Source organism: Arachis ipaensis, chromosome B05 (genome assembly GCF_000816755.2).
Source record: "Arachis ipaensis cultivar K30076 chromosome B05, Araip1.1, whole genome shotgun sequence".
NCBI lineage: Eukaryota > Viridiplantae > Streptophyta > Magnoliopsida > Fabales > Fabaceae > Arachis > Arachis ipaensis.
The window spans coordinates 78,379,139-78,390,078 of record NC_029789.2 but is presented as its reverse complement, the minus strand read 5'-3'; the positions used below and the strand labels follow the sequence as shown (position 1 = coordinate 78,390,078).

Here is a 10,940-nt window from a genome sequence, read left to right as displayed (position 1 = left end):
TATCCAGTTACTAGTGTCACTGATTTTGGGTGTTTGTGTGATGGATTGATCATGGAAACTTGTTGTTTAATGCTTGAAAATCATGTTTATGATGGTTTTGAAGTGGCTGTTGGTGCTGCTGTAAAACGTGACATTCCAGCCATGAAAATCATTATTTTTTATGCTTATTTGATGTGTATTTGATGGCTGAAAAGTTTCTCTTTGGTTTGATAAAAATCGGGTTCAAATCGGTTTTCGAAAAGATTGAAAAACTAGTTGAAAATCAAGCAGAAATCTGATGAACTTTTGAAAAAAAATGTTTTTGGTTTTTGGAAAAACATGAAAACGTGTATTTAAGGAGTTTTGGGGTCAAAATGCAATTATTAAAAAGTTTGGGGTTGAAAATTAATTAATCAAAAGTTGAGGGGCTAAAGTGCAAATATTAAAAATGAAGTTGGGTCGTTACAATTTGGTATCAGAGCAGTTCTTCCTGTTAGAGCCTGGGGAATGGACTGAATCATGCTTTATTGCATGCTCTGTGGTGTGTCTCATGCTTATAGGGTATCCATGTGATATGTGTTGCATGAATGTCTTTATGCTTTCATTCTGATAATGTTCACGCCCAACTTGAGGTATTAAGACTGATCACCTTGGTATTGATTGTTTGGTATGAACAGAATCAGGATGCCTCCACGGAGATGTAGCGATCGGGAAAGGTCTACTGTTAACAATCCGCCACGAAACGATGATAATCTGTTTGCTGTGATTCACGCTATGGCTGAGGCTGTGCGTGAAACGGCGACTACTACTACCCAAGCAGTTAACCGTCTGGGGAAACATAATTGAGAGCGTAACAATGACCGTAATGGTGAGAATGGTGGGAACGGTGAAGGAGATAACATGAATCATGATAGGCCTATGACATTAGCTGCTTTCTTGAAAGTTAATCCACCGAAGTTCAAAGGTACGACTGTAGCAACTGAAGCTGATAATTGGTTTCGAGGCATAGTAAGGTCCTTGAGGGCACAGCATGTCCCGGAAGAACAGTATGTAGAATTTGCTACTTATATGTTGGAAGGGGATGCTCAGCACTGGTGGCAGGGCATTCAACGTTTACTGCAGCAAGATGAGGGTAATATTTTGTGGGATGTTTTCAAAGAAGAGTTCTATAAGAAGTACTTTCCTAGAGCTACTCGTGAGGCAAAGGAGATGGAGTTGATGCAGTTGAAACAGGGAAGTATGTCTGTTGCTGAGTATACAAGGAAGTTTGAAGAGTTATGTCGTTTTTCCAAGGTTTGTCAAGGGAATCCAGCAGATTTCGAAGAGTGGAAATGTTTAAAATTTGAAGGGGGACTCCATGAAGATTTGTTGAACTCAGTGGTTCCATTGGAAATACGGAATTTTGCGGAGTTGGTTAATAAGAGTCAGCTAGTAGAGGACTGTGGTAAGAAGATAGCTGCAGCTCGGATGAATCGCCCAGGATCTTCTTTTCAGAATTATAATCAATATACAGCTCCTCAGGGAAGGAATTTTAAGCAGGGAGAAATGCCTTCACGAAGGTACAATCCGAATAGAAATGTTCATGCACGTCCTACAGGAGGGAATGAAGGAAGAATGAGACAGGATATGGGTAAGCGACCTCAGCAGGCGCAGATGCGACTAGTATGTAGGCAGTGCGGAAAGGAGCATGGAGGTAGACCTTTTCAGCTTACAGGCGTTATCTGTTTTTCTTGTGGTCAGCTTGGACATATGGCTAAGGACTGTCCGAAGAAGCCAGTACAAGGAATAGATAGGCCGCGACAGTAAGGACGTGTGTTTGCTATGACTGCTAATGACGCAATGAAATCAGACTCCCTAATTCAAGGTCAGTGTTATGTCAAATCTCGACTCTTAACTGTACTGTATGACTCTGGTGCATCACATTCATTTATTTCTGAGACTGTTGCGCATGAGTTGGGATTAAATTTCACCTTGTTAGATTATAATCTAATTGTTCGTACACCCACATCTCAAAATGCCTTGACTAGTCAAGTATATCAACAGGTGCCTTTTGTTATTGAGGCTAGGACTTTTATACATGACCTGGTTTGTTTGCCTTTGTGTGGTTTAGATATTATCTTAGGTCTACATTGGTTGTCCAAGCATCATGTTTTCCTTGATTGTTTTAAACGAATTGCTACATTTCCATCATCTGAAATGCACACTGAACCAGTTGAGTCTTGTACTTTCTATTTGAATTCCCTAAGAGTTATTTCTAGTAATAGTGGGTTAGAGGGTTACGTTCTACTATCGGCTAGCTCAGAAACTAATGAACAAGACTTGGAGCAAATCCGAGTGGTGAAGGAGTTCCCTGATGTTTTTTCGGATGAGATACCTGAGTTTCCACCTCAGAGAGAGATAGAGTTTAGTATTAATCTGGTTCCTGGAGCCGGACCAATTTCTATAGCACCGTATCGGATGTCACCATTGGAATTAGCAGAGTTAAAGAAGCAGTTGAATGAATTACTGGGAAAGAAGTTTATTCGTCCGAGTGTATCACCATGGGGAGCTCCAGTGTTACTAGAGAAGAAGGATGGTGGAATGAGGTTATGCGTGGATTATCGGTAATTGAACAAGATCACAATCAAGAACAAGTATCCACTCCCAAGGATAGATGATCTGATGGACCAGCTGAGAGGTGCGACAGTATTCTCGAAGATTGATTTGCGGTCAGGTTACCATCAAATCCGGGTGAAGGAATCAGATATACCTAAGACTGCCTTTCGAACTAGGTACGGTCACTATGAGTATACGGTTATGTCCTTTGGACTGACTAATGCTCCTGCTGTATTCATGGATTATATGAATCACATTTTTCATCCGTATCTAGATCAGTTTGTGGTAGTCTTTATAGATGATATCCTCATCTATTCCAAGACAGAAGAAGAACATGGAGAGCATTTGAGGATTGTGTTGCAAATATTAAGAGCACGGAAGCGATATGCGAAGTTGTCGAAATGTGAGTTTTGGGCCACAGAAGTGGCATTCTTGGGACATGTGATCACACGAGATGGAATAACTGTAGATCCTTTAAAGATCGAGGCTGTAGTACAATGGAAGCAACCCAAGATAGTCACAGAAGTTCGTAGTTTCTTGGGGTTAGCAGGATACTATCGGCGGTTTATCAAGGGTTTTTCACAGATAGCTTTACCTTTGACTCGCCTTACTAGGAAGGAAGTTCTGTTTGAGTGGACAGAGAAGTGTGAAGAAAGCTTTGAAACTTTAAAGGAAAAGTTGACGATGGCGCCAGTTTTGGTGTTACCAGACCCACAGGAACCTTTTGAGGTGTATTGTGATGCTTCTTCTAAGGGACTTGGATGTGTATTGATGCAGCATAGGAATGTGGTAGCTTATGCTTCGAGACAACTAAGATCTCACGAAAGGAACTATCCGACACATGATTTGGAATTAGCAGCAGTGGTCTTTGCACTTAAGATTTGGAGGCACTATTTGTACGGAGCCCAATTTGAAGTCTTCTCTGATCATAAGAGTTTGAAGTATATCTTTGATCAGAAAGACCTTGATATGAGGCAGAGGCGATGGATGGAATTCTTAAAAGATTATGATTTTAAGTTAAGCTATCATCCTGGGAAGGCAAATATAGTCGCAGATGCTTTGAGTCGGAAGAGTTTGGGCATATCCTGGATGATAATCAAGGAAGAAGAAATGATCTCAGCCTTTGAAAACTTAAAATTAGGAATGAGAGAGACATCAAGAGGAGTTGTTATGGCGCGACTACAATTAACATCTGACTTTAAGATAGCTATTCAGCAAGCTCAAGCCCAGAATTCAGGAATGCTGACATGGTTAACACGGATGAAGGCAGACCAGCCGAAAGAGGTACGCCAAGATAAAGAGGGAATATGGAGATATAGGAACAGAATTTGTGTACCTACTCAGGAGGACTTGAGAAAGAACATTCTGACCGAAGCTCATGAAAGCAGATTTTCTATCAATCCCGGAACGACTAAAATGTACCAAGATCTGAAGAAGATGTTCTGGTGGCCGGGAATAAAGAAAGATATAGCAACGTATGTTTCAAAGTGTCTCACTTGCCAGAAGATTAAGGTGGAACATCAAAAACCACCTGGAACCCTGCAACCATTAGAGATACCGCAATGGAAATGGGAAGAGATTATGATGGATTTTGTTACTGGGTTACCAAGAACCTCTGCTGGGCATGATGCAATTTGGGTAATTGTATATCGATTGACAAAATCAGCGCATTTTCTATCAATTCAAATTGGTCACAGCTTGGAGAAACTCGCCCGGTTATACATTCAGGAGATAATACGATTGCATGGAATACCTTCATCAATTGTGTCAGACAGAGATCCAAGGTCTACTTCTAGATTTTGGGGAGCTCTAGAGAAAGCTTTTGGGACGAAGTTGCACTTAAGTACAGCATATCACCCACAGACTGATGGACAGACAAAACGAACAATTCGTACCTTGGAGGATATGTTGAGATCTTGCGTAATGGACCAACAGGGTAACTGGGACAAATACTTGCCATTGATTGAGTTTGCTTATAACAACAGTTATCAACAGAGTATCGGAATGGCACCATATGAGGCCCTCTACGGAAGAAAGTGTCAATCACCATTATGCTGGTATGACAAGGAGGAAGGCAAGATTTTGGGGCCAGACTTGGTACAAGAAACTACCGAACGGATTAAGCACATTCGAGAGAAGATTCAAACTGTCCAAAGTCGACAAAAGAGCTATGCAGATAATAGGCGTAGGCCCTTAGAATTTAACGAAGGTGACCATATCTTCTTAAGAGTGACACCTACGACTGGAATAGGTAGAGCTCTTAGGACTAAGAAATTGAATCCACGATATTTAGGTCCTTTTCAAATTCTTAAAAGAGTCGGTCCAGTAGCATACCAAGTAGCTCTCCCTCCTTATTTGTCAAACCTTCATGATGTTTTTCATGTTTCACAACTCAAAAAGTATAATCCCACGAAAGCCACGTTTTACAACCAGAGACAGTACAGCTGCGAGCCGACTTGACATATCAAACCCTACCAGTCAGGATTGTGGAACAAAGTGACAAACAGCTTAGAGACAAGACAGTATCATTGGTTAAGGTAGCATGGGGACAAACTGGAAATAAATAGTACACATGGGAGCTGGAAGATAAGATGAGAACAGACTACCCGTTTCTCTTTTCGGGTAATTGAAATTTTGAGGACAAAATTTTCTTTTAGGAGGGTAGAATGTAACGGCCTAGCCCCGAAGAAACGACGCTTTTTCGGGATCAAACGGAATTTTTACAGAATTTTTAGGAATTTCTATGCATATAAGCACCTCCACTGCACAGGTGCTGCGTCATCAAGCTGCTGAGTCAGCAACTTGATTGCACAGGACACCTCTCCTAATCTAAGTAGGCACGTCGCGAAGAGTTGCGTTTTTGAGCCACTTCGGGCCCCAATTTCAAAATTCTGATTTCCGTGGTTAGTCTCTATGTGACGAGCCGGTCACGAATTTCGAGAGAAAAATTATATTAATATAATATTCATATATTATTATTTTATTCAGAATATTATATTATTATCTTCTCTACTGTGATTAATGTTGATTTATGTTTAGTAATATAATAACTGAGCTTGAAATCTATCAGTAACGGATAATACCGGCATTCTTAGATGAACTTAGCACTGCTAATGCTTCATCATATATCTTTTATTCTTATGATTATCCAGTTACTAGTGTCATTTACACTAAGTAACTTAATGTTTATCCATTAGTAGTGTAATTACTTAAGTTCTAATACATCTAGTTTTAGTAATTATCCTTTTCTGAGATATTTTGACAAGTAACTTTTGGATAATCATCATCCAAAAGCCACGGCCTCCCTAGGACAGCTTGGCTATCATTTTATTCTTGGAAAAGCTTAGAACACCATGAAAGAAAACCATGAAGCTTCCATGAACACCTGAGCTACTTTCTCCGTTCTTTCTCAAACCGAAACCCCTATCAAAAATCTAATCTTACCAAAGTGTTCACCTCTTCCTCCTCTTCATTTCTATGTCACTTTTCATGGAGTAAATCAAGGTATGAAGGCTGCTCCTCCTCCTTGAAGATTCGGCCATGGTGGTTCCTTAAGTTAATGATGTTTTCTTCATGTTCTTTCTTAGGATCTCTTATTCAATCACCAAAAGCTCCAAGAAAACGTGATTTCTAGTTACCTTAAGGTGAGGAAAATCTTCTTTTCATCGTCATGAAGCTTCAGCCTTCATGGTTCATAAGATTCTAAAGTTGTTTTTGATGTTAAAATAGGCGTAAAAGTGCTTCTGGAAGCTTGTTTTTAGTGCAATCTCGGACAGCAGCAAAGGAGCTAAGGTTTGGTAAATTAATCAATGATTGGCTGTGTTCTTGAAGTGTTAAACCAGATCTTGTTGCTTGAGATTTGATTTTGGGTGTTTGTGTGATGGATTGATCATGGAATCTTGTTGTTTAATGCTTGAAAATCATGTTTATGATGGTTTTGATGTGGCTGTTGGTGCTGCTGGAAAACGTGACATTCCAGCCATGAAAATCATGATTTTTTATGCTTATTTGATGTGTATTTGATGGCTGAAAAGTTTCTCTTTGGTTTGATAAAAATCGGGTTCAAATCGGTTTCCGAAAAGATTGAAAAAAAAATGTTTTTGGTTTTTGGAAAAACATGAAAACGTGTATTTAAGAAGTTTTGGGGTCAAAATGCAATTATTAAAAGTTTGGGGTTGAAAATTAATTAATCAAAAGTTGAGGGGCTAAAGTGCAAATATTAAAAGTTATAGGGGTCAAAGTGCAATTCCCAAGAAGTCCGGGGGTCAAAATACAATTTTTGAAAGTTAAATAAAATATTTTTATTTTAATAATAAAATATTAATATATTATTTTAGAGTAATTACCCAAATCAGTCCCCAAGGATTTTAAAAGTGGACACTTTAGTCCCCAAGAAAAATTAATACACAGGTTAATCCCCAAGGTTTTATTTTGGCGGACAAATCAGTCCCCAGTTCATTTTTCAGGCAAAGTAATTACCCAAATCAGTCCCCAAGGATATTAAAAACGGACATTTTAGTCCCCAAGAAAAATGAATTGGGGATTGATTTGTCCGCCAAAGTAAGACCTTAGGGATTGATTTGTGTATTAATTTTTTTTGGAGACTAAAGTGTCTGCTTTTAAAATCCTTGGGGACTGATTTGGGTAATTACTCATTATTTTATTAATAATATTACTTTAATAATAATATTATTTTATTAATAATAATAAAATATTGATAAAAAGACAGTTTTTTCCTGAAAGCCTCAGGAAGGCGGATTTGAGTCCAGAATTCTCTAATTTCCTTTACTAAACACCTAAGAGGTATAAGAGAAGATATAGAGGTATATGAGATAAAGAAACAAGATTTTGAAACCTGTGTTTAAGTTAAAAAGAAAAGGAGTTAAAAGTGATATAGCTATGTACCTGACCTTACAGAGTAAACAGAGAATTGTAAAATGAGCTTTCTGTGATGTTGTAATGCTTGATTTATGATGATTGCTAAATGATGGAAAGTATGGTTATATGTGAATTATGATCCTTCGGGCAATGCTTGTGAATGTTGTGCGGGGACGCCCGTATTGTGATGTTGCTTCCCAGACAGGCTGCGGTAGAGTAGTAACAGCCCTGCAAGCTGAATGCTTGGTAGAGGCCTAACTTGCATACCTGCGGTATATTGAGACCTGAGCAAATACCAGCCCTGCAAGTCGAGAGAACGTGGTAGAGGGTATGTGGTACTTAATCTGGGATTAAGTTCTGGGAAGGCCTTATCTGACTTAGAGGGTCGGATTGCATCGGGTGCGGGTCGAAACCGACAAATGAGCTCATTACCTACAGTAGGGACAGACATGCATCATACTTGTTTGTGCATTATTTATTGCTTATCTTCTTGTGTTCTTGTTCTATCCCTTGTTTGTTTGAGCATAACTGTGTGATTGCATATTAATGTGTGAATGTGCATTTACTTCCTATTTTCTCTCTTGTTCATGTGTTAGTTTATGTTGCTGATATGTACATATTACTCTATATTTATTTATACTTCTATGACCACGGATATTATAAATGAACTTAACTGTAAACCCCGACCTTACTAAGAACTCCCCAGTTCTTACCCCTTACACCTCTACAGATGGACACGGGAGTCCTATTCTACGAGATTGATCCACCGTACATCCACGAGGACCCGGTGCGTGGCGAGTATTACATCTACTGTACGGTACCTCGTATCCGTAATTATGTAGTTCGTGGTAGACCTTTCCAGTACCCTATTAGGATAGCATACTTTAATCCTGATGCACCCTATGACTTTCCTTTATCTTGGTTACACCCCGGCGGACCTGGGATACCTCATCCTGAGGAGCAGATGCCACCTCCACCTGACTATCCTCCTCCACCTAAACCTCCTCTACCTGATGAGCCTATACCTGCCCAGCATATCCATGAGGCACCTTCTGCACCTTTTGTCCTTGATGAGTGGGGTGTTCCTGTGTTACAACCCGAGCTTGATCCTTTACCTGAGCCGATCGAGCCTCCTGTCTTTGATGAGCAGCAGGGACATGAGTATGATCAGATCATGGAGGCGCCACCTCCTTCTCTAGAATGTATTTTGTTTGGTAGCTATCCTTTTATGGTTCCTGTGGCCAGCAGTGGTTCCTCTGCTATCACTCCGGCAGAAGAAGAGGACGAGGAAGAAGAAGATCCAGAGGAAGATCCTAACTTCATAGTTATCTCCTCTGACAGCGATGACGATGAGCCAGGCGAGGCGCCAGCAGGCGAGCATCACCATTTGCCCGGTGATTTTCCGTGAGGTACTCTAGACCAGGATTGAGGAGACTTTTTGAGACACCTAGTCTAACTTCAGTACATTAGAGTGTCTCCCTCACTTTTGTTAGCATGATTAGAGGGAATAGGCATATCATAGAGTTAGGCTAGCCTGGGTGCCACCTTAGGGGCTTTTGGTCAGGCCAGGCCCTGGGGCGTCTTATGTACATATATGTATATACTATATGAGTCACTGACTTAGGGGTGTTGTACTATAGCTCTATGCTTATATAACTGAGCCACTTCTGTAACATGATGTATATTATAGTGTGTTGTTCCATATTCTATTATCTTTTGTCTTATGTATGTGAATGTTTAATTATCCCTTGATATATGGAAGGTATGCGACTTTAAATTATTCTTGTTAAAAAAAATTTACTTGTAAAATTCGCGGGGTTTTAACAACGTACAGGCTTATATTTATTAATTAATAATACAAAAAGGAAAAAAAAGTTGGTAACATTCGATTTCTAGTATGATCTAGACATGCTAGAAGTTGGGTCGTTACATCACCCACGCTTACGCGTGGGTCGCAATTGTGCCTTAGGCACAAAATGGGCACAAAGTGGGCACAACTCTCTGGTTTTTGTACCAGAGAGTCCAAAATACGCAATCGACGCGTACGCGTACAGCATGCTTACGCGTGGATGCCCTTTTTTTTTTAACATGCACATAAGCAGGCGCAATTATAGCACAAATTTGTAGTAATGCATGCTAAAGGGGTCAAAAACATCAAAATTGTCATGTAACACTCAACCCTTATCATGTCTTCAACATCTCAATTCAATCAAACCATTCTCAATGGACTCCTCATGATTAATTTGACACAAAAATTAAGCAAAGTCAGCTATACTATGGACAAACTCGCAAATCAAGTAATCACAAAAGTCACAAAGATGCAAAAAGCTATATACAATGAGCTAAAAACAAAGAGCAATCATACCGTGGTGGGGTGTCTCCCACCTAGCACTTTTGTTTAACGTCCTTAAGTTGGACGGTCATGTGCTCAAATCTCTTCGCCTTCAGGTGCATCCTCAAGAAGGAACACCTCAACCTCTTTGTTGCTTTTCATCTTCTCTCCATGGTATAGCTTTAGACGATGACCATTCGCTTTGAAGATGTTTGGGCTTGAAGGTTGCCTTAGGTGGTAGACCCCATATGGTTCGGCCTTCTCTACTCTATAAGGGCCTTCCCACCTTGATCTTAGCTTTCCGGGCATCAACCTTAGCCTAGAGTTATAAAGGAGAACTAGTTCTCCAGCTCTAAACTCTCTCCTTTTTATGTTTTGATCATGCACCACTTTCATCTTCTCCTTGTAAAGCCTTGAATTCTCATAGGCTTCCAATCGAAGGTTCTCAAGCTTCACCAATTGTAACTTCCTTTTGAATCCAACCCCAAATCCTGTGTTGCATTCTTTTACAGCCCAGGACGCCTTATGCTCTATCTCCACCGGGAGATGGAAAGCCTTCCCATAGACCAACCAGAATGGGCTCATACCAATCGGTGGCTTGTAAGCCGTTCGGTAGGCCTGAAGCGCATCACCGAGATTTGAACTCCAATCTTTCCAATGAGGCTTCAGAACCTTTTCCAATATGCTCTTGATTTCCCGATTGGAGACCTCGGCTTGGCCATTTGTTTGGGGGTGGTATGTCGTGGCCACTTTATGGATGATGCCATACTTCTTTATTAGCCCTGCCATTCTTTTGTTACAAAAGTGCGAGCCTTGATCACTCACGATTGCTCGTGGTGATCTAAAGCGGCATATAATGTTATTCCGAACAAAAGAAATCACTACATTAGCATCATCGGTTATAGTGGGGATCGCCTCCACCCACTTGGAAACTGTTCCGTAGGTTACCTGAAACTAGAGGTCGATTTCGGATGAGATCTACAGTGGTGGCCGGAGCTATCGTGTCCGACTTGTTGGATCTGGTGGAGCTGGAGATGCTGCTGATCCTTCGTCACCGGAAGGTGGTGGTACCTACAAGAGACTCCGATGCTTAAGTTAGCATGGGCTTTAATCAGGATTTTTGTAGAATCAGAGTATGAGTTATACCTGGGTGGTC

At 40.4% G+C, this 10,940-nt stretch overlaps 3 protein-coding genes across 3 annotated transcripts; 2 read left to right on the top strand and 1 right to left on the bottom strand.

The window, feature by feature from the left end:
• On the top strand, window positions 880-1,785 carry LOC107640726. The gene has a single exon (XM_016344226.1). It carries the CDS (start codon window positions 880-882, stop codon window positions 1,783-1,785), a length of 906 nt encoding a protein of 301 aa, XP_016199712.1.
• LOC110272045 lies at window positions 1,801-2,586 on the top strand. The gene has a single exon (XM_021123833.1). The coding sequence runs from the start codon at window positions 1,801-1,803 to the stop codon at window positions 2,584-2,586; it is 786 nt and encodes a 261-aa protein (XP_020979492.1).
• Window positions 10,053-10,573, bottom strand: LOC107640724. The gene is made up of 2 exons (XM_016344225.1): window positions 10,172-10,573; window positions 10,053-10,103 (listed from the first exon to the last, which is right to left on the bottom strand). Exons 1-2 carry the CDS (start codon window positions 10,571-10,573, stop codon window positions 10,053-10,055), a joined length of 453 nt encoding a protein of 150 aa, XP_016199711.1.